A 24,512-nucleotide genomic window follows, 5' to 3' on the forward strand; every position below is an offset into this window, starting at 1 on the left:
ATGCTACTAATGGAGAAGTTATAGCAAATGTTATATTAGAATAGAGATTAGATATTAAAAAGGACACAATTAAATATTTTGGCTCTTAAAAGCTTAAGTACAAAATGCCTTATTAACTGTCAGCAAAGGATATTGATATTGCTCTTATCCGGCATTGATGACAGAGACTGAAAATAACATGACTTTGTTAGTTTCTGTATTGTACCATTTCAACTAAGATATAGGACAAATCATTTTAAATAGTTTTCATTTTACTTAAGTGAACCTGGTTTGGGTTTTACTATAAATCAAATGAAAACAATGATGTACACTTTTTAAAGCAGCCTCCAACTGTATTACCTGTGTGCTGTAGTTTTCTACAGACACTTCTCTGTCCTCAAAATCCATCTGAAGTAGCTCAAGTTTAGCTTGATATTTATTCAACTCATTCTCTTCCATGGACTCTCTCAACTGTTCTGACGTAGGCCTTCTGTCATGAACCAGGTAACATGCTAGTGATTCATTCTTTGTTTTTATTACCTTGCTCAATTGCTCATTCTCTTGAAGCAAGACGTTATGTTGTTCTTGCATTTTGTTTTGCTCTGCCCTGACATTTAACATTTCCTGTCTTAAACAATCCAACTCAGCTGAAGATACATTTTGGACATTAGCAATCTCAGCTTGTTTAAATTGCAACTCTGACTGCACTTTCTCAAGTTCCTGAATCAAATCTTTGTTTTTTCCCCTCTAAGGACACTAGTTTAGAGAAGAATTCATTACGCTCATCCCTATGCTGTTTCTCTTGTAGTTCTGATTCCGCTTTACTCTTTTGAAAGTGACTTTTTTGTTGTCTTAAAATGCCTTCAGTGTTGGCATTTTTTTCTTCCTTTGATTTGTATTTTCCTTGTAGATCTACAAGTTCCTTTTCAATTTCTTCATATCTTTCCATGAGTGACAGTCTTTCCTCCTTATGTCTTCTGGGCAATTCAGAAATGCTTTCCTCTCTCTCCTTTAAACTATATGAAAAAATTATGTTTGTTTCTAGTAAGTCTACTTTTTCTTGTTCTAAAGCCTTGTTAATGTCTTTAAGGGTTCCATTTTCAAGTTGTAGCTCCTGGACTGAATCCTGGAGCAATTTATTATTGCTTTTTAAATCCCGAATCTCTGCTTGTTGAGCTTCCAATTCTATTTCCTGAGACAAACTCTTATCTATAGTGATAAAAAAAATTAAGTGGTTAATTTGTGAAAGCAAACTATGTCAAATATGCAATATTAGCTTTTATGAGTAACACTATAAAATGGCAATATTGACAATTTTCAATTTTTTACCTAGCAATACATTTTCTTAGTATTTCAGAATATAATTAAGTATAGCGAAAGCAAGAAAATGGACTTAGAAGGCATTACATTTTATTAGCTAGCCGAAAGTGCTGCCACTTGCCAAGAATAAGATCAAAACACAAAGCAGTTATTTGGATGGCCTCATGGATTGGAGAGTGCAGAAATACTGATTAAAATGGGAGCAGGACTAAGTTCATAAATTTAATTTTGAATTCTCATTAAGTGAGGTTAGACTTCTACAGAGATAAGTGGGAGCAGTCTCCTTCTTTACAATGGCTATCTAGCAGAATTACCTGTTCTCTTAAACATCAGTCTGCAAAATGCATTTTCCCAACCAAATAGACAAATGTAAGGAAAAGTCAAATTAGGGCTCGGCAGGAAACATTTCATCACGTTTTAGCGTGATGTTGTTCATATACAAGCTAAAGGATAATAGTTTGAGGTATAGTTGTTTGCTTGGGATTTTAAAACACAGGAGCACATTGTAGTATTTAATTTGCTGACCATATAGTTTTGAACGGGAAGTATTTATTCCTCATTTTAAATTGCTTTAAAACCATATAATTTTATGAGTTAGTATATTTGTATAAAGAAGTTCCATCTCAGTTTGGAAAGAGAATTAGCTGAAAGTTAATTTAACTATATCACACAGTGGGAACTTTTTTCCTTGGATATGCTTCAAATCACCATTTCTAATGAGTTTTACAGTCTCCTTCACACTGAAGTAATAGTTTGTAACTGGATTTAAATAGGTAGAAACGTGTAACTCACTTTTCATCTCTTCAGCATAATTCTGGGTCTCCTTTAGAAAGCGTTTGGCTGTTTTTAATTCTTCTTCCAGCTGATGGATATTTCGTGATTTTTTTCATCAGACTGGAAGCGAAGAAGGTTTTCTTTTCCTTCTTCATTTCCTACAACAAAACATTAGTTATAAAACAGTCGATTAAGTCAATAAACTGAGAGTAGTGTGATGTGGTATACTACTCATCAGAGTCCCTTGAAGACTCTGGAAAGTTGGGCCTGGGTTTCTAAGCACTTACATGACTTAGGAACACAAACTGCACTCTTGGCAATCTTCAGAGGGCAGACAATCCTTTTGGGACATCTCCCAGCTGGCACAGATCACAGCAGTACTTAGCTGGCTCAGGATATGGAACCAGGGAGCTGCAACCAATTCTCTGTTGCCTGCTCATAGCAGATCTTCACACAGGATACAATCCAGCCCACAAAAACGGAGTCAGTGAAGTTAAGTGACTTGCCCAAAGCCACAGAGGGGAGTCAATTTCACTGCCAGTATCAGAACACAGGAGAAGTTTCCAGTTCCAGCTCCTGTTCTCAGACCACCCATCTCTCAGTGTGGCTGATTCAAATATATGAAGTTGCTCTTGTTAGCAAGATGGCATTAGATGCAAAGTATTATTACTCAGTAATACCTGGGGGTTCGGGATAGAAAATTTTCTAAGCATCTTTTTTCCAAATAAGTTAAGAAAAGTTAAAATACTCCATACAACGATGTCCTACCTGGGACTTTAAAAGTTATTTCTAAGAAACTAACTCCTTCCACCCAAGCTCCTGCATTGCTGGGTAACAGATGGCATGGCACTGGTGGGACTCTCTTGGAAGCAAGCCATCATTTATTCATCTACTTACTACTAGCAGATGGGCACCAGTGCACAGATACAACATTCAAGAAAAGGGAGGGTCTGGATGGAAATCAAATTAAAACCTTGCTGGCAGAGCAGGTCTGTATTTTCAGCTATTTAAACAAGTCACCCAAAGAACATAAATAAAACCGTTGCTGCTTCTAGTTATTTTCCTTTCCTCTCATAACTTCCAGGTCCAAAATATCCAACTGTAATACCAAAACACACACACTCTCTTTCTCTGCTATCAATCATTCTAAAACACACAGGTGTGAAGAGACAAAATTTTCAGACAATGCTGATGTCTGACAAATGTCTCAAAGCTGCAGGAATTCTGAGCTTCCTGTGTTCAAAATACCAATGAAATTCAAGGGGTTTAAATGGCTGAAAGGCCCGCCCCTCTTGCTGTGACTCAGCACAAGTGGCTCTGATTAAGAAGCATTCAACAAAAATCTGGAACCAACAACCTAACATAACTGCAAAAAAATCCCATGCTCTGATGCTGGACTTTCACAAAACTATTTGCAAGAAATGCATTCTCCCACCTTAATCCGGTATGGCTACATCCCATCATTTGCAATTACAAGTTGGCCTATATCACATAGGCCCTCATTAACTCCTGATTGAATAATCGAACTCCAATGTATTTAGACTCGAATGCATCTGCCCTGAAAAATCTGCAACAGTTACAGAACACAGCAGCACACCTCCTCAGTAATACAGGTTCACTTGAGTACATCAGTCCTATGTTTCACTCACTCCGCTGATTCCCCAACAGAACACTCAATCAAATCTCAGTCTTTATTTTCGAAGTTATAAAGAACATGGGCCCAAAATACCATCTTACTCTCTCAGACTTCAGTAGCTGTGTTCCTCGGGAACAACTGTCTACACATCAGAAGTAAAATTAGCATATGCAGGAGACAGGGCTTTTTCAGGAGCTGGCCCAATACTATGAAATTCACTCCTGCAAAAACTTAGAATGACAACTAACATCACCATTTTTCATATTTACACTCCCCCCCACCCCACCCCCCACACACACCCTTTACCCTCTGGGACAATGGCTTTCAACCTCTTTTCCATTTGTGGACCCTAGAAAATTTCAAATGGAGGCGCAAACCTCTTTGGAAATCTTAGACATAGTCTGTGGATCCCCACAGACCACGGGTTGAAAACCACTATTCCGTTGTAACGATAACCTTTCGAGGACCCCTTAGACAGTCTGCAAACTCCTAGGGGTCTGTGCACCACAGGTTGAAAACCACTGCTCTGGGGGATATGGGAGAAATAGAAACCTCAAATGACAGATGCTAGTCACCTTAATTATTCTTAACTCTGGAAAGCATTCAGATACACCAGCAATTGGCACAATATAATAACTTTAAAAAAAAAAATCTCGGATGTTGCTTCTATGACTATTCTGACTTCTCTTCCCTTTCATTTTCCTTCTAACTCCAAATCAAAGGAAAAATCTTTTAATCTACAATCAAGGGTTTTTAAAAATAAAAACTTACAGCCAGATCCTTTTCATGTAAATTGGAAAAATTTTATTGATTTCAAAGGAGCTATGCTGATATATGCTAGGTCAGGATCTGGCTTCATAGTTAGAATGTTGTTGATAATGCCAGTCTATAGTGCTTGAAAAAGTAAAAGTGTACTTGTTTTGGTTGTTAGCAAAGCAAATATAACTAAAAAGACATGTAATGGAACATTATACTGCAGGAGGAGACTTACCCGTGTGAATGCAAAGGCACAGTTTGCCAGTACCTCCCGGGGATTCTTTGTTTATACAAATCATTTTGGGGATTTTCTCTTGCTTAAATTGATTGTGTGACCAAAAAAGTACCCAATCCTCCATGAAATCTTGGAATTAGGCAAAACACACTTATACTTAGGAAGCAGCTAATGATTCTAGAATTTCCAAATGAACTCAGATATGTAATATATTTTATTTTTAGGACTAAACAAAGTCTCTTGAACAATACGACATAATTAGATTAGACAAATAATTCTATATGAACTGTAATCCTATCTGTAGTATGCTGGTGCAAAATAATTTTTTGAAACCCTGACCATACAACCAATTTTGTGCCGGGGGTCAGTCCACATGGAATCAATTGCAAAAACTGCAAGATCAGGGCCTTATTTTGTATCACAGCTATAGGTCTTGTGACAGGGTCGGGCCAGAGGGCTACAAGAGAGTGATCCTATTGGGATCCAGGAAGTGGGCGGGCTGAAGCCCCCTGCTAAAAGATCCCCCCAGCCTTGGGGGGGAGGGGGAGATCCACCGGACTTGGAAACCAAGTGATTTCAGGGGACAACTAATGAAATAACAGGGACAGGAGTGCGGTCAACGAGTCAAACGAAGGGAACCTGATGGGGACACTGAGCAGCAAACCCTGGACAGTGCCCACTGCTCCTCGAAGGTGTCAAGGGAGTCAGTGGACGTCGCCCAGAGGAACTCTGCCCGAATGCGTGAATGGACGGAGGATCAGAAAGAGGCCCCACAGTCACAGGAGACTCCATCAGCCAACCTCCTCTCCCTGGTTTTATAGATGGCCAGTTTCGCTAGGGCCAGGAGGAGGTTGACCAGGAGGTCCCGTGACTTTGTGGGGCCACGGATAGGGAGTGCATAAATAAGGTGGTGAGGGGAAAAGTGCAGCCAGAAACGCAACAGGATATCTGTGAGGACCCGGAATAGGGGCTGCAGCCTAGCACACTCCAGGTAAATGTGCACCAGAGTCTCCCTCACACCGCAGAAGGGGCAGGTGTCTGGGACGGGGGTGAACCGCTCCAAGTACATGCCTGTGCTTACAGCCCCGTGAAGGAGTCACCAACTGATATCCCAGCCGTGCCTTGGGAGCAGGGTGGAGTATAGGCTGGCCCACCAGGGCTTCTCACTCTCTAGAGGTGGAAGCAGGTCCCGCCACTTTGTATCGGGGCAGGACACGAGGGTGAGGAAGTGCAGAGTGTGGAGCACAAGCTTGGTGCAGTCTGGAAACGAACCGGCTTCAAGTCGTGCAGCTGGCTCACGGGCGGGGAGGCCGGTTGGGTCCACGGGGCAGGGGCCCACTACAGGAGAGTGATAGAAGGCAGATATATTAGCCTCAAATTAAGCAGGTCTCTTCTTCCTGGGTAAGATAACAGGAGCAGTTCCAGAAAAATCAGGAATTTGCTGGAACCAATTAAGGCAGGCAGGCTAATTAGGACACCTGGAGCCAATTAAGAAACGCAGGCTAATCAGGGCACCTGGTTTAAAAGAAGTTACCTCCTACAAGACAGGCCCAACAAAGAAAATAACAGAACACCACTAGCTGTCACCTTCAGCCCCCAACTAAAACCTCTCCAGCGCATCATCAGAGATCTACAACCTATCCTGAAAGATGATCCTTTACTCTCACAGATCTTGGGAGACAGACCTGTCCTCGCTTACAGACAACCCCCCAACCTAAAGCAAATACTCACCAGCAACCACACATCACTGAACAAAACCACTAACCCAGGAACCTATCCTTGTAACAAACCCCGATGCCAACTCTGTCCACATATCTATTCAAGTGACATCATCATAGGACCTAATCACATCAGCCATACCATCAGGGGCTCGTTCACCTGCACATCTACCAATGTGATATATGCCATCATGTGCCAGCAATGCCCCTCTGCCATGTACATTGGCCAAACCGGACAGTCTCTACGCAAAAGAATTAATGGACACAAATCTGACATCAGGAATCAAAATACTCAAAAACCAGTGGGAGAACACTTTAACCTGTCTGGTCATTCAGTGACAGACCTGCGGGTGGCTATATTACAACAGAAAAACTTCAAAAACAGACTCCAAAGAGAGACTGCTGAGCTAGAATTGATATGCAAACTAGACACAATCAACTCCGGTTTGAATAAGGTCTGGGAATGGCTGAGCCATTACAAACATTGTCTCTATCTCCCCTTGTAAGTATTCTCACACTTATTATCAAACTGTCTGTACTGGGCTAGCTTGATTATCACTTCAAAAGTTTTTTTTTTCTCTTAATTAATTGGCCTCTCAGAGTTGGTAAGACAACTCCCACCTGTTTATGCTCTCTGTATGTGTGTATATATATCTCCTCAATATATGTTCCATTCTATATGCATCTGAAGAAGTGGGCTGTAGTCCACGAAAGCTTATGCTCTAATAAATTTGTTAGTCTCTAAGGTGCCACAAGTACTCCAGTTCTTCTTTTCTCCTAGCTGGGACTTCTGCATCCTGCAAGTCCATCAATGGAGGCATATCCCTGCATAGTTTCCAGTTCCTTGTAAATCTCTTCCCCCAAAAGTCTTCTGCCTTGGAGTTCTGGAAAAGTGTCACCTATCCTCTTCACAGGCTCTCCTCTCTAAGGAGAGAGAGTGGCTCTCTGAACTTTTGGGGCTGGAGGGGGTCTCTCTCTTGAATGACCACAGGCTGCCCTTTTACCTGCCAGCAGGCCTGATTTAGATGCATTCTTCTGTCAGGTGACCCTTGTATTCATTCCAATCATACAGGGAGATGGGCTAAACCTGACAAAAGATGCAGCTGTGCCCCAGTCTTTCAATGGACCAACTCAACCTGTGACAGGAAGATATCGCAGCTTGCTCTGACCTGTGATGTATTTAGCAACAGAGGGTCCTGTGGCACCTTTAAGACTAACAGAAGTATTGGGAGCATAAGCTTTCGTGGGTAAGAACCTCACTTCTTCAGATGCAAGTAATGGAAATCTCCAGAGGCAGGTATAAATCAGTATGGAGATAACGAGGTTAGTTCAATCAGGGAGGGTGAGGTGCTCGGCTAGCAGTTGAGGTGTGAACACCAATGGAGGAGAAACTGCTTCTGTAGTTGGATAGCCATTCAGTCTTTGTTTAATCCTGATCTGATGGTGTCAAATTTACAAATGAACTGGAGCTCAGCAGTTTCTCTTTGGAGTCTGGTCCTGAAGTTTCTTTGCTGTAGGATGGCTACCTTTACATCTGCTATTGTGTGGCCAGGGAGGTTGAAGTGTTCTCCTACAGGTTTTTGGGAAAAACACAGCAACAGAATATATATTCAAATAAAGAATATTTAAAAATAAAATACCACCCCCCTTCCAGTAGGTAGTCATTTTAACTCCCTTCCGATCTATTGATGAGAACATTCCACGGGTAATAGTCCTTTGAATGCACCACCTCACCCACCCATAAAACCCCACTCATACTCTGGATTGATGATCAGCAGCAGTCCAAGTGTCTCTATACAGGTCTGTCTCTAGCCCCAAGCGAGCTACTTGTGTGGAGGAACCATCACCTAACCTAATTGAGTGGTTCATCTTTAGGAGGCTGGATAAGCAGAACTTCACTGAAGACTACTCAACTCTATTACTGTCTTCTCCATCATCTCTCACTACTAAATCCTCAATCAGCACCCTCTCTTCCCATACAGGTCCCCTAGGAAGGAAGTCAAAACACTCCAGATTTATGAACAGACTCTTAAGTACTTGGAAAGGACCTCTTCAGTATGAGAGGTCACTTCTCCTGTCCCCCCAAATCCAAGTTTGTAAATAGTTATGGTGACTCCCCAAGTGTCACCAAAGGAATTGTGGGTAGCTATTTTATGCAAATGAAAATCTCTATGGCAGCACTTTTCCCTTTTCACCAATCGAGAGAGGTGAGTGCACTTTCGTCTCTGAAGCTTCTGGTCATAACAGGGTTTACTGTGTGAGACCTGCAATTAAATATACCAATCAGCTCAGGAAGACATTTTCTTTCAGTTTAATTTCACCCTACACCCTAGCACTCCCTAAACCCAGAACTGTGCAGGGGACACCAGCCCTACCCAGGTCAGTAGGACCCAAATGGTGTCCTCTTTTTCTCCAGCCATATGACTTTTGAGAAAGAAACTACAGGGAAGAGCCAGCCAGAGACTAAACCTGGGAAAACAACTACAGTAACTCCTCACTTAACATCCTAGTTATGTTCTTGAAAAATGCAACTTTAAGCGAAACGATGTTAAGCAACTCCAATTTCACCATAAGAATCAATGTAAATGGGGGGGAGGGTTAGGTTCCAGGGAAATTCTTTTTGCGAGACAAAAGACATTATAAACATATACAGTATATGTTTTAAATCATTTTGAACAATTTAATACTGTACTTACCAATGATGATTGTGAAGCTTGGTTGAGACAGGGGTTGGGGCGTAGATGCTTGCCCTATTCCGCCCACCGGGCATTCCAGCTGGGGAGTCGGACCTTGCCTGCTCCCCAGCTGGAATGCCAGGTGCGTGGAATGGGATATGCCCCCGGCTCCCATCCCCACTCCCCGGCAGGAGCACCAGGTGGGCAGAATGGGCAGAACGTTATAAGGGAACATTGCAGGACTTTAAAGAAGCATGTTCTCTAATAGGTCAGCGACCTAATAACAAAACAACATTAACCAGGACGACGTTACGTGAGGAGTTACTGTACACAAAACCTGTTCAGACAGAACTGATGGCCACTGATGATGACATTGGCCTGTTTTAACTCTGAACATTGCAACACCTGTGCTTACTGGCTGATTTCTTCAACCTCTCCTGCCCACTCTCTTTCTTCATCTTTTCGGCTAACTAATCCCCTCCTAACATAATCCCATTGAAAGGATTTAAATAACAAAAGAAAATAAATGTGGAACTATCATGACCTTTATAGTCATCACATTGTTCACTGCTTGTATGTTATATATCTTTTTTTTCTACTTTTTGTCTTCGGGGCAGGGTCAGTCTCTTATTCTACATTTGTACAGTCCTAGCACAATGGGGCCCAATTCTAAGATGATTACTGTACTAAATTAAAACAAAAAGTCTGAGCCTGAAAACTTCTAAATCTTCTACAAGTGGCAGGTGGCTTAGACTCAGCATCACTGAAAAGTACACAGCTGAGGATAAGCTGGTCCCAGAAGGGATCAGAATCCATTCAACACATTCCACAATGATATCATGAAATAACAAGGCAGCAAACCACCACAGAAAATCTGTAAAGCTGCCACCAAGTTCATTCATCTATGCCATTATGAAACACTATAAGCTGGTTTTCATTCCTCTGCAGAAGCACCTTTTGGCAGGAAAAGGTCCCAAGTGGTGCTGAGCCATTACAAACATTGAATCTATCTCCCCTTGTAAGTATTCTCACACTTCTTATCAAACTGTCTGTACTGGGCTAGCTTGATTATCACTTCAAAAGTTTTTTTCTCTTACTTAATTGGCCTCTCAGAGTTGGTAAGACAACTCCCACCTGTTCATGCTCTCTGTATGTGTGTATATATATCTCCTCAATATATGTTCCACTCTATATGCATCCGAAGAAGTGGGCTGTAGCCCACGAAAGCTTATGCTCTAATAAATTTGTTAGTATCTAAGGTGCCACAAGTACTCCTGTTCTTTTTTTAAATAGTTTACGTATGTTATTTTGGGAAATCGTTTCCTTCGATCCTATTTATCTCTTCTTCCCTATATCTTTCTCCTTATTGTTCATTATGCTCCCCAAAGTCTCAGACTGGAGGAGAAGTCAGAAAACAAAATGGAAAATGTGTTACTCTATGATTGATCTTTATGAATGGCCTCCCATGCAGTTTGCGCCACCTGAGAGGTCTTTTAGGGTCTCTTAAGAGTCTATGGTCCATGTCACTATGGTTGAATAATGAATTATTTTTACATTTATGTTTAAACTATTAATAATTTAGTGCTTCAATACAACTGAATGCAGCTCCTCTGGAGTGATGAGGCTGAAGGGCAAGGACAAGTCTGAGCTGCTTTTGATATTCGCAGGAAAAGAGAAGCAGACCAAATGTCTTGGACTAAGAAAACATTTGCTGATATATTTTCTAATTTTTGTACTTGCAAACAATGCTTTATGACCATACTTTGGTGATCCTCTTTTCCCCTATGTAGTTCCAAGAAAGTAGCAATTAGTACAGTTGTTCATGCTGTTTATCCCCACATTCAACTGGATCAGAGCAGGGGTAGTGCCTTTTCCATCTGGGAATCCCACCCCTATTTCATATGGACTTAAAGACAGGGTTACATATTACCCAGTTTATAGTTCCTCAAAAATATTATAGCTGTCTTTATGCTACTGTTCTCCTGAATATAATTTCTGCATCAGTTCTAATGTCACAGTACCAGAGTCTGTGCTCTCATCAAGACAAGTTATGCATACATCAAGTTATAACTGTGTTTTTAATTAGTCATTTCCTTAGACTGAAACAGGAAACATGAGAAAAAGGTTCTGCAGCAGTAACGGACTACATTAATTCTTAAGTGGAAAATAATGGGAGCAATATAACAAGAATAAAGACATATACCAGAGGATAAAATAATCATTTCCCAATTTCAATTCTGACTTGACTGGAGTGGCCACTATGTTGAGAAATGTTACAGGTAAAACCAATATTGCATAACACTTGAATGTGTGTAACTCCCAGTTTTTGAGAAGTATAAAACATTAATCTATAGCTCTAGGATTTCATGTGTACGGTAGGTTGGCTAGCAAATTATGCTGGAATGGAAGTGTGGGTGGAGGGAAACAGAACAATAATCAGAATAAATGTATTTTAAAATATGGGTGTCATCTAACTTTTTCATTATTTAAAATGTTGTTATTAAAAGTTAGCCATACAAAACTCATTCCACCAAATATCACAATAATTTCCTCTTTCCACATTCAGAAAGAACTACATCAGCCCTCTGGAGTTAAGGAAGGAAGAACATCATATTTAAAAATAATGAAGTCTAAGAGCTTCTCCACTTAACTTCACTAGGTCATGGGAGCTTCTTTTGAATGTGAAATCAGAAAAGGCTTGTGCTGGCAGCCTGGACCTCTAAGAGTCTTTCAGATGTTGTTGGGAGAAGGAATTACAGACTAGGCTCAAGTATTAACATTTCATTTGTGAAATTAAGGAGTTTTCACTTAGTTAACAGTGGCACAGATATTGAGGTGGAAATATTTAATCAACTGGCTCCTCCACTTTGATGTTCAATGATTTGTGATATACCTGGACAAAAAAATACTCGGGAAAGAACAATACAAACACTTTCAGGATCAGTACATTTTTCTATACATAAGGCCTGGACAAATGATCAGATTTTTATTTTTTAAATCCCAGAAAGGAGAGGGTAATGTTGCTTTCTGTCTACAGGAAGGGTGAAGTCCACCCATGGAGAATGCCCTATTAAGGTCCTTTGTGCTATTTAAGATGCCTAATAGGGTCTTGTAAGGGAATGAGAGACCACAACTAGGAGTTTTCATACTCTGTGTGTGCTACAGAGATGGGATCTGAATTGTGACAGATATGACAATTTTCTGCAATATCCTTAAAAACTTTATTGAATTAAGTTTAAGTATCTTTGGAATCCTCTGTATTGAATAAAAAGTTTATGTATTATTGTGAACCGTAGGAAATGTTATGAACTTCAGCCAGGGGGCAGACAACAATGGACTTTTGGGACAAACAGTATTGACTGGGACAAACTGTACTGACTGGTTTTCCTGGGAATTTCTAGAGAGAGGCAGTCTGGGTTGCTGTTGATATCACAGCATAGGCAGGGAAACGTGCAGCCTGGAAAAACCCTGGTCAGGAGGGAGAGAAATGTGCATCTTGTTGCCTGATCTTTAGATTATGTATTAATTATACTGATTACTTAAGAATCCTGTTATCATTTTGAGGGTTGCCAGGTTCTTGCCCCAAGATCAAGGCCAGTATTATTCAAATTATTATATAGTTGGGAACCCCAATGTGCACAGTTGCAACACTCACACTATAGGAACTCTTTTATATTTACAAATATAGTTTTTTAATACATTTAGCACAGTCACAAACACCCCAACTTAGTAAAATAGATAAAGATACTACAGAATGTACATCTGCACATGCGTATACTCACACCATCTCCTGTAGAACAACCTGAAATGTTAGCCATTTTCTTTCTCATCACCATCACCTTCCCCATCATCATTCTGGCACCTCCCAAGGACTACATCTCTCTCTCCTACCGCTCCTAGGCTGGGATGCCACTTTTACAATATGTTACATTGACGTCGCTATGTTTGATGCATATTTAATAGGGGATTTTCCCCCTTTTCCTTATTTGTATTTCCTTACCTTACTAACGTTGCGGTGTCTTTTTTCTGTAAGCAGAGTCAGGATGAGCTCTACCCTGACATCTGGTGGTGAATTATGGCGAGTGTGGAAAAGAACTCCAGGGGCTGATCTTGTTTGCATAGGCACACCCACTCGCCTGGCATGAAACAACAGCAACTCAAAGTGGTTACTTTGGCTGGTGTGGGATCCCCAGTTTCTTTGTTATTGGGGCAGGAAGAATAAAGTTTTGTTATCCTGATTCTGTGAATCAAGGGCAGTGAACCTGTTGTATGACAGAAGGACTGAGTGAGTCCATCACCATTACCTAAGTAGCACTTGCTTGACAAGGGGCATGGGTTACAAAACCCAGTGAAAGAGAGGATGGGGATATGTATTTGTACCTGATGGTATGGCCCCCTCCCCGAGGGGTTGAAACACCACTTGCACTACCTCCTCTCTCCACTGTTGAATGTCAGAGCTAACTTTGATTCCATTAGAAGTCTAATTACAGACTGCTGAGCTGAATTCACTTTGGGCCAATGGTGCACTAGCACTGGGGCTCCCCTACTATGAGCTGAAATCACAAAAGAGCTGAGATCACTGAGGCTGTGTTTAACTAGTGGGGGAGCCTGAAGCTATATTGCTAAGCGGCTGGCGAAGCAGCTAGCAGAGTGGAGCCTCATGGGGACGGTTGGAGCGGAGCTGAGCGACTCACAGGTCGGTGAGCAGGGCGGAGCGGCTGGAGAAGCAGCGAGCAGAGCGGAGCCTTGTGGGGGCGGCCCAAGGAACGGCTGAAGTGAGCAGAGCTGAGTGGCTCACAGGTCGGTGAGCAGAGCGGAGCAGCTGCCAGAGCAGTTCATGGACGGCGGGAGCGGCTCATGGGACAGCTGGTGGAGTGGAGTGGCTCGTGGAGAAGGCTGCGGCGGAACCCCACGGAGAGGCAGCCGGTCGGCCTTGGATCACGTAAGGTGCCCCTTAACACCTGGCGTGCCTCCCCCCCCCCGCTTGAACTCTGGGGCTGCACTGACCAGGGACAGAGACTTTGGGGGGTTGTTGGACTTTGGGGACTTTGGTGATCCTTGGGTTGCTGGACCCAAGAGACTTTGGGGGGGGTTGTTGGACTTTTGGGACTTTGGTGATCCTTGGGTTGCTGGTTTCAAGAACCAAAGGGAAAGGACACAGCCCAATTTGCTGGGGTGAGTTTTTTTTGCTCATGAAGCCTGTTTGTGGTGTTTTTCCAATTTAACGCTGATGTCGTTTACCTCATGTTATTAAACATTTTCTGTTACACTCAGACTCTATGCTTGCGAGAGGGGAAGTATTGCCTCTTAGAGGCGCCCAGGGGGTGGTATGTAATTGTCCCAGGTCACTGGGTGGGGGCTCGAGCCGGTTTTGCATTGCATTATTGAAACGGAACCCCTAGATACAGAACCCAGCCCTTGTTGCTGCCAACTTAGATGGGCAGAAGGGTTACATTTTTATAGCTTAGTATATCAATGATCTCAACTTATTATCATATACATCCATTTGATACCATGGCCCTTTTGTGATTAGGTATCACATTTGTTATTTCTGTCCTAACTGGCTATTTTGGTTCTTTCCAAGTTCCAAATTGTAGTGTACCTGTTTAGTTTAAAAGGGTATGAACTTAGAAAAGTCCCTATGCCAACCTGCTTTAATGCATCCTCTATGTTAAAAGTCACAGCGATACATGGACCTTATTCTTTAGCTCAACACCATCTATCTAGGTCAGGGGTTCTTGGACTGGGGGTCAGGACCCCTCAGGGGGTCACGAGGTTATTACATGGGGGGGTCACAAGCTGTAAGCCTCCCCCCCAAAAAACCCGCTTTGCCTCCAGCATTTATAATGGTGTTATAAGTTTTTTAATTTATAAGGGGGGGTGCACTCAGAGGCTTGCTATATGAAAGGGGTCACCAGTACAAAAATTTGAGAACCACTAATCTAGGTGAAAGGTCCTAAACATATGTATGCTAGCTTTGTCTTAGCTCAACATATAGAACGTGGCCTTCAGGTCCCTTGTGTTACAGCCAAAATATATTCTAATATAAACCTATAATAATAAAACAAAATAATCGAACCCATAAGAAACTTATAAGAAAAGACATATAGGCAAGCAAGCAGGCTAGCTTTAGATGTATCTCATGTACCTGTTATGTATGTTAGTTCTTTGCCAGGACACTTCTGTGGTTGACTCATGTACCTGTGGTCAGACCTTCCCCTTAAACTCTATTTTCAGCTCCCCAAATACTTTGTGCTTTCCGTTGAGTCGTTTATCTATGCAAAGCTTATCTGTTCAAAGTTCATAGGCCTCAAGCCTTACGCTAACTTGCTGAAGCTAATGTCTTACAGGATACAGGCCTGTAGGTTTCTTGCATTACTGCTGAATATAATGCAAAGCAGTATATAATGCAAAGCAGTAAATATAACAAAGGCAAACTAGCCCACTGGGCTACAGTCTCCACCCAAGACAAGTGACAGCTGCGAATTGGGAGCCTAATGGATGTCCTTGCTGGACCACAGAAGGGGAATACAAGTGCAGTTGCCTTGAACTGTGAAATGCACCACTCCCAATAGGTCTGAATGAAAGAGAACAGTTGGTGGTCTGGGGAGTGGCTACCATGTCAAAGTTTATTTGGGTTATATGGCTGTGACCTCTCCTCCCCATAGGGTGCACCCTGACAGGGTTACTATTCCAGACCGTAGGACTAGCATCCGTGTAGGGGCTGCTGTGCTGCACCTTTGTGGTCTGCCTGCCTGTGCAAACGTGAAGTCCAGCCCCTACCCATCTACTGCTTGGATTTTGTGTCTCAAGGACTGGATTTCATCCTAAAAAAGTAGTAGTTGGTGTATTTTTTAAAATCAGAACTATCACATCTCAGGGTTAACATTGCTGGCAAAGAACTTGCAGAAGAACAGCTGCTAACAAGTCTCAACTAGTTATATGAGCTGCTCAAACCACACAGTAACCTCTGTGATTTAAAACAAAACAAAACTGGCTAGCTACAGTCATCAGCTCATGCCAGTGTGAAGTCTCTTAGCCTCAAAGAGCAGGGGTGGGCAAACTTTTTGGCCTGAGGGCCACATCTTGGTATGGAAATTGTATGGCAGGCCATGAACGCTCACAAAATTAATAATTCATGTTCAAACACAAGTTTGCTTCAAAATCAATACTATTAAAACAATTCTGTTGAATAATGCGCTGTTAGAAAATTACATTACTGAGCAGTTTGTTGCAGCTGGTCACCCTTCTTTATAATGGCATCAGAGTCCGGTGTCATTCTCATTGTGGAAATCCGCAATACCAAGATGAGATGCTGGTCAGTTAACTGGGATCTGTAGTGAGATTTGTTGTAATTCAGCAGGGAAAATGTTTGCACACATAGCCGAACAAAACAAGGAATTTCTGTGCCATCTTGTGGATATTTGGGAACTTTGTTTCACTCAAGGGGGCATAAAACTCACAGTTTTTTCTGAATTGTACTTTTCCTTCAAGTTGAAATTGCATTGGAGATCAATGAGCTCCCGTTGTAATTCTTGCGGGCTCTCTCGTATTCAAATGACAGTGGGCATGACACCAGCTCCAGTGTCTTCTCTATCTTCTCAAAGTCAGAGAATCGACAAGAAAATTCTGTGTGCAAGTCACTCAACATTTTACTGTACTTTTCTGTCTTCTCTGGCGACACTTCCAAGTATTTCAGTGTTGGAAAGTGAGCGAGCGAACACTTTGTCCTTAATTTGTTTTGAAAACAAGACTAACTTGACTTTGAAAGCTGTCACACTAGAATACAATTTGTGTATAAACACATTCTTTCCTTGCAGTTTCACATTAAGGTCATTTAAATGTGACAAGATATCCACATTAAAAGCGAGGTCACACAGCCAGTTTGAATTCTTTAATTCAGGGAAATCATTTTCTTTTCCCTGCATCTCCAGAAAAGTGTGAATTTCATCTCTGAGCTCCCAAACTCTCTGCAATTCCTTTCCTAGGCTGAGCCAACGGACATTTGTATGACAAAGTAAGTCCTGGTGTTTGGCGTCAGTGTCTTCAAGAAGGGAAATGAATTGCCAATGATTAAGTCCCCTCGCTCTTATGTAGTTCACTATTTTCACTACTGTGTGAACAACATGATGTCCAGGACATTTTTGCAGAGGGTCTCTTGCAGGGGCGGCTCTAGGCACCAGCAAAGCAAGCATGTGCTTGGGGCAGCCCATTTGCAGGGGCGGCAGGGATCCAGCATGGGAGCTGAGAACCAACAGGGAGCCCTGGGAGCTGTAGTTCCTTGGTTAGCTCCCTGCCTATAGAGCCAGCCCTGGAGCAGGGAAAGAACTGCATTTCCCAACATTCCGTTGGCCACTACCAACAGGAAAGAGGGGGAGGGAGTGAGGAAGCTGAAACCTCATGCTGCACTGGGAAGGTAGGGATACCATATTTTAACATTCAAAAAATAGGACACTCCACGGGGAGGGAGGGTAGCCCCACCCTGCCACCATCCACTCCCTCCGACTGCCCCCCCACAGAAACCCCAACCCATCCAACCCCCCCTGCTCCCTGATCACCCCCTCCCGGGACCCCTGCCCCAACTGCCCCCCAGGACCCCACCCCCTATCTAAGCCCCACTGGTCCTTGTCCCCAACTGCCCCCTCCTGAGACCCCCCCCAACTTACCCCCAGGACCCCACCCTCTACCTGTCCCCTGACAAACCCCTGGGACTCCCATACCTATCCAACTGCTGCCTGTCCCCTGAATGCCCTCCCAAACCCATCTAACCACCNGCTCCCCTGCAGAGCCACAGCCCCCTCCCCCCCCCACCCCTGCCTTCCAGATTTGAACACCGCAAAATTCAGGAGTGCTCAAGCTCAGTTTGGGCGGCTGTTACTTCATTTCTCCCAAATCAAATATACTGATCCACTGTAACTTGCTATAGAAAAAGTAGGATAAAATTGAGCAAGAAATGCTTCCCAGTGGTTATTAGGACTGGAATTGATATTTTCAACAGCACTGCCATTTTTGTTTGTTTGTTTGTTTAAAAGGAAGACAGTGATATTGCATTGGCAAATTCCCCATAGAAAGAAGAGTGGAACAAAAGAATAATAAAGGCACCTCAACTTTTCCTCATTTATGTAGGACAGTCTTATAATATGCATCCAGATATCCTCCAATCACACAAGCTGAAAAGTGTTCCACTTTACTGCAGTTCTGTAACCATATGGGAACCAATCCTGTCTGTGTTCTGTGCACACCTAAAATTCCTGCTGAATGACCTGCCCTGGGAGCGAGTTACCAGTGACCCAGGGCTGCAGCGGAAGGAGGGTGCAGGTGGTGGTTGGCGGGGGAGAGCCCAGGGCTGGGGCGGCAGGAGGTGTGTGTGCGGGGGGGGGGCAAGGGTGGGGGGGATAGGGGAGAGCCCAGGGCTGGAGCGGCAGGGGGGGGGGGGGGGGGGGGGAGGGCCCAGGGCTGGGATGACAGGGGGGTGCGGCAAGGAGTCCAGGGCTGGGACGGGGGGCAGCCAAAATTTTTTTTGCTTGGGGCGGCAAAAAACCTAAAGCCGGCCCTGGTCTCCTGATGTATAATACAATGCAGAAAAATCACCTCTTTATTAGGGTTGTTTTCTTTTACTTTGTCCTGAATTCTTTTTAAAAGTCCTATGTTTTTCCCAATTAAATTTGGCAATCCATCTGTGGTTACATTTGCCAGTTTACTCCAGGGGAGCTTCAGATGTTCAAGGCAGCCAGACACCCTCTCGTATAAATCCAATCCCTTAGTTGTGCCTTTCATTGATAAAAATTCCTGTGATTTCAAATTTGTCATCAATTCCTCTGACAAAAATCAATAACTGTGCTGTGTCCTTAATGTCAGTGCTGTTGTCGAGAGCTAACGAAAACAACGTAAAGCCCTGTGCTTTCTTGTTCAACTCAGAAGCCAAATGTTCATCAATCACTTCTACATGGTGTCAAGTATCAGAGGGGTAGCCGTGTTAGTCTGAATCTGTAAAAAGCAACAGAGGGTCCTGTGACACCTTTAAGACTAACAGAAGTTTTGCTGTATAGGATGCTGATCAGGTAGTTTCTCAGTTTCTTTGATAGTGTATGGCATAATCTCTCTCTCTGAAGAAGTGAGGTTCTTACCCACGAAAGCTTATGCTCCCAATACTTCTGTTAGTCTTAAAGGTGCCACAGGACCCTCTGTTGCTTTTCACTTCTACATGGTGAGTAACAGTTCTTTGTGACAAACTAATGTTCTCAAATTTGTTTTAGTAGTCCGGGCATAGCACGCCAGGAACATCAACCATGCATTCTTTCAGCAAAAGGCTTATTTTGTTTAGCGATTTCAAATGACAGAACATAACTTGTCTTTTTAGTGGCTTCCTGAACTGTAGCTTGCTGCACAAATATTTAGCCGAGCTTTTAAGTTCATGGCAAGTTTCTCAGCTTTTCTTGCCCTTTCCTCAGTTGTTAAATTGCTGCCATAATTAGGATGTTTTGTTCAAAAATGGCGATTCAAACTGTACTCCTTGAACACTGCAATGCTCTCCTGATGAATCAGGCATACAGCTTTCGAGTTCATGTTTGTAAAAAAATATTTTGCATTTTGTTAAACCTGGCACTCATTGTTCACTTTTTTTTTTGCAGCACTTATTTTTGAAAGGGAAAAGAAAATCCTCACTGCTGCCCTTATTTCAAACTGCTGTTTTACAAGATTGCACGCACTTCACGCAGGGCCTCATTTTCAAAAGAGCATGGCACTGATGTAGCCAGCATCGCAAGATATTTACATGCCAGATGTGCTAAAGGTTCATATGTCCCTTCATGCTTCAACCACCATTCCAGGGGACATGCATCCATGCTGATGACAGGTTCTGCTCAATAACAATCCAAAGCGGTGTGGACCAATGCATGTTCATTTTCATAATCTGAGACAGATCCCAGCAGAAGATTGATTTTCTTTTTTGGTGTTTCAAGTTCTGTAATTTCTGCATCGGAGTGTTGCTCTTCTAAGACTTCTGAAAGCATGCTCCATGCCTTGTCCCTCTCAGATTTTGGAAGGCATTTCAGCTTCTTAAACCCTGGGTCAAGTGCTGTAGCTATCTTTAGAAATCTCACATTGGTATCTTCTTTGCGTTTTGTGAAATCTGCAGTGAAAGTGTTCTTAAAATGAACAACATGTGCTGGGTCATCATCTGAGACTGTTATAACGTGAAATATATGGCAGAATGTGGGTAAAAGAGATCAGGGGACAAATAATTCTCCCCACCAGGAGTTCAGTTACAAATTTAATTAACACATTTTTTTTTAAATGAGCGTCTTCAGCATGGAAGCATGTCCTCTGGAATGGTGACTGAAGCATGAAGGGGCATACAAATGTTTAGCATATCTGGCATGTAAGTACCTTGCAATGCCAGCTACAAAAGTGCCATGCAAATGCCTGTTCTCACTTTCCAGTGACATTGGAAATAAGAAGAGGGCAGCATTATCTCCTGTAAATGTAAACAAACTTGTTTGTCTTACCGACTGGCTGAACAAGAAGTAGGACTGAGTGGACTTGCAGGCTCTGAAATTTTACATTGTTTTGTTTTTGAGTGTAGTTATGTAAAAACAAAAAAATTTACATTTGTAAATTGCACTTTCACAGCAAAGAGATTGCACTACAGTACTTGTATGAGGTAAATTGAAAAACACTGTTTCTTGTGTTTATCATTTTACATTGCAATATTTGTAATAAAAAATAATATACACTTTGATTTCAATTACAACACAGAATACAATATATATGAAAATGTAGAAAAACATCCAAAATATTTAATAAATTTTGATTGGAATTCTATTGTTTAACAGTGCGATTAAAATTACGATTAATCGCGATTAATTTTTTGGAGTTAATCACATAAGTTAACTGAGACTAATTGACGGCCCTACTTTAAACCCTTCTGTGAGACTTGCCTCTGCTATGATGTCTACAAAACCCAGCTTTCATATCGAAGCAGGTGACAAGCTGTGACTATTCTCCTTTCCCTCTTTCCTTGTCCTATTCCCTTCCTCACTACAGTAACTCCTCACTTAACGTTGTAGTTGTGTTCCTTAAAAATGCGACTTTAAGCAAAACGATGTTAAGCGAATCCAATTTCCCCATAAGAATTAATGTAAATGGGGGGGGTTAGGTTCCAGGGAAATTTTTTTCACCAGACACAGACAAAAGACTATATATATACACACACACACACACAGAGTATAAGTTTTAAACAAACAATTTAATACTGGTACACAGCGATAATGATTGTGAAGCTTGGTTGAGGTGGTGAAGTCAGAGGGTGGGATATTTCCCAGGGAATGCCTTACTGCTAAATGATTAACTAGCAATCGGCTGAGCCCTCAAGGGTTAACACGTTGTTAATGTAGCCTCACACTCTACAAGACAGCACGAATGGAGGGAGGGGAGACAGCATGGCAGACAGAGATAGGGACACACACCATGTGTGAGAGAGAGAGATGCGCATTGCCCCTTTAAGTACGCTGACCCCACTCTAAGTACACTGCCTTTTAAAATAGATCAGCAAGTTGAGACAGCAGCCCCTGCCAGCAAGCTCCCTCCGTCCTGAACCCTGTCCAGTGCAGGAGCAGGGGGGAGGGGGACAACCTAATATTAGCCGCCTCTTCCCCCCACCTTGCACAGCAAGCAGGAGGCTCCGGAGAGCTCCAAGGCAGAGGGCAGGAGCAGCACACGGCAGTGTGGGGAGGGACAGCTGAACTGCTGGCAACTGATAGCCTGCTGGGTGGCTGCCGCACAGGGAACTTAGGGGAAAAGGGTGCTGATAGGGAGGCTGCCAGTCCACCCTGGTTCCAAGCCCCCACCAGCTAGCTCCAATGGGCTGCTCTTCCTGCAAGCAGTGGACAAAGCAGGCGGCTGCCAAACCATGTTATAAGGGAGCATTGCTCAACTTTAAACGAGCATGTTCTCTAATTGATCAGCAATGTAACAATGAAACAACGTTAACCGGGACGACTTTAAGTGAAGAGTTACTGTACCACTACCTCACTTAAAAAAATGCACGTAGCTAACAAAGCTGTGCCTATACTACACCAGATTCATTTGCTCGTACGGTGTCTCCACATGTCCTATCCTTTGTGTACGTCTTTAAATTGCAAACCTTGCAAAGCAGGGATTGTCTCTTTTCTGTTTGTACAGCACCAAGTGGTGCCCCCAATCCCAAGTAGGGCCTATGGTCACTACCATAGTATAAATATTAATTATAATAAAAACCTACCTTGACTGGCTCCTTCTGAACTTTGATGTATCAATCATATTACAGGAACTTTGCAGCTAGGTCATGACACCTCATCATATGATAATCAGTTCTCTCTGTATGTTTAAAAAAAAACTCTAAGAGAATAATTTTGATTATTTTCATTTTGAGTACAAATCAAATCCAAAATCAAGTAATCATTCAATCCCTAAATAACACAATCCTTAAAATAAACTGCTCACAGTCATCAAACCCGTCTCCAGACTGCCCCAAAACATTACAGGAATTGCAGTACCAGATTACATCAGTGGTCTGTTACTTGTCATGAGGACTGTCGAATAAGCATTCGATCAAAACAACATGCCTTGTAGTATGTTCTGAAGATTAAGTAAATTCAGGTCGTGGAACACTGCTACAGTTTCCTAGCTGGGGAATATCCATTGCAAATGTTCTGTTTCCAGTCCTGCAGTAATGTATGTCTAATGAGCAGCTGACAGATATTTCATTGGGTCAAAGTACAATAACACAATGGGCACATTTTGTTCCAAGACAATGTGTTTAGGTTTGCAACAGCACTTCAGAATATTTGCATCACCTGACTTAGCTTCCTAGTTGCTGCCCATCCTCTCCACTTGTGGACAGTGTCCTGCCAGAGAACTAGATTTGCATTCTTTAGAAACAGATCGCTTTCCCTGCTACTGCACAGTATCTGAACTACGTACACCAATCTCAGTCCTCCAAGACTCAAGGCTTGTCTTCACTGCAGTGTGAGGATAAGGTATAACTCAAGTGTGTTACCCCAACCAACTCCGGCGCTAACACAGCAGTGACAGCAAGCCTCAAATAGAGACATACACCTTACAAAGACAAGCCAAGATTACAGCAGAGTTAACTCCTATTGAGTTAGCCTAGCTTGAGTGAAAACACTTGACATTATCAAAAATAATAATAATCCACCCCCTCAAAAAAAAAAAATAAAGACAAATCCCAACCAAAAACCAAACCAACAACAAAAAAACCCACTAAACCCCAAAAGAAACCCACTCAAGCTGCAGAGAGTGATTGTATCAGCAGCCCAGAGTGTTTGTATTTGCAGTGGAGTCGAGACTGCATCTCTAGCTCCAGCATCAGTCCTACTTGAGCTTCAGCCCATGTCCCTTGACAGGCCAACTGTGAGTGACAGAAACGTGTTTTTATCTTGTGGTCGCTAATGCGCGCTAACCTAGCTCATTGTAAAAACACAGAGGAGACAGGGCACTCTCGCTTTACTGCCAGGTGAACTAGGCGAGGTCAACCCCTGGCTGGGATCTAGTGCTGACCTCGCCTAGGTTCCTCGGGGGTAAAGTACAAGGGCCTCTGTCGCCACTTAGGATTTTACAGTGCGATAACTATCATGCGTTCCTTATCTGGCTGTAAAAACATCCCCTTTGGGTCTGTGAAGCCAAAGCCCCACTTACCTGGAGCTCGCACTTTCCCTGCGGGAGAGTTTGGTTAGAGGCAACATTGGCATCATAGACCTCAAGCTAAGCGGGCCGTGCATACAGGTATATATGAGTATCTCAGCAACACGTCGTGCCTGCACAGCATCGAGTGTGCACATATCGATCCCCCGCTCCCCAAAGCGTGTTATCAGCGCCATTTCCGAGGCTGGAAAATCAGTCCCTGACCGCCCAGGATAGGCGGGTGCTTTGCTGTTGCAGGCCAAGCGCATTGCACACACTGCGGGGCTCCTTGTATCCCTCCAACCTCCCCTGCCCCATCGCCACCCTCTTTACAGGGACTCTCTGCAGCCCCCGCCCACGGCTCTGTGTGCCCCCCATTGTTCCCCGTCCCAGATGGGGGGTGCGGTGGGGACACGGGGCGAGGACGGGCGGTGAATAGGGCAGCGGGGGTGGGGGGCGGCACGAGGGAGCGGGGTCTGGGGGAGGGGCGATGGGGAAGTGGTGACTCACTCCGCTGCTCAGGGCTCCCCTCTGCCCTGGGCGGCTGATGTCCCGACCTCCCCCGGGGCGGCCACCGCGCGAAACGCTCGCGCCGCTGCTTCCCCGCCCCAGCCAACGACCTAACGGTCCTCCCTCACGAGCCTCCCGCCGACGCCTACGTCACTTCTTGCCCCGCCCCTTGGGGCCCCGAATATTGTCTGCAAACACCGTTATTTAATCATTTAAAATCTTTGTAA

At 43.2% G+C, this 24,512-nt stretch overlaps 1 protein-coding gene across 4 annotated transcripts; it reads right to left on the reverse strand.

Moving 5' to 3' along the window:
• Positions 1 to 239: 239 nt before the first annotated feature.
• Positions 240 to 24,432, reverse strand: LOC117874497 (centromere protein F-like). 4 transcript variants are annotated; one of them, XM_034764662.1, is made up of 4 exons: positions 24,286 to 24,432; positions 22,355 to 22,449; positions 2,092 to 2,231; positions 240 to 1,188 (listed from the first exon to the last, which is right to left on the reverse strand). In XM_034764662.1, exons 3-4 carry the CDS (start codon positions 2,096 to 2,098, stop codon positions 692 to 694), a joined length of 504 nt encoding a protein of 167 aa, XP_034620553.1. In that variant the 5' UTR covers positions 2,099 to 2,231; positions 22,355 to 22,449; positions 24,286 to 24,432; the 3' UTR covers positions 240 to 691. The 4 variants fall into 4 exon arrangements, with proteins under 4 accessions (XP_034620553.1, XP_034620554.1, XP_034620555.1 ...); XM_034764663.1 differs by having other exon boundaries at positions 22,355 to 22,470; positions 24,286 to 24,425; XM_034764664.1 differs by lacking the exon at positions 24,286 to 24,432 and adding an exon at positions 23,791 to 24,131.
• Between the last annotated feature and the right edge of the window lie 80 nt (positions 24,433 to 24,512).

Source organism: Trachemys scripta, chromosome 3 (genome assembly GCF_013100865.1).
Source record: "Trachemys scripta elegans isolate TJP31775 chromosome 3, CAS_Tse_1.0, whole genome shotgun sequence".
Lineage (NCBI taxonomy): Eukaryota > Metazoa > Chordata > Testudines > Emydidae > Trachemys > Trachemys scripta.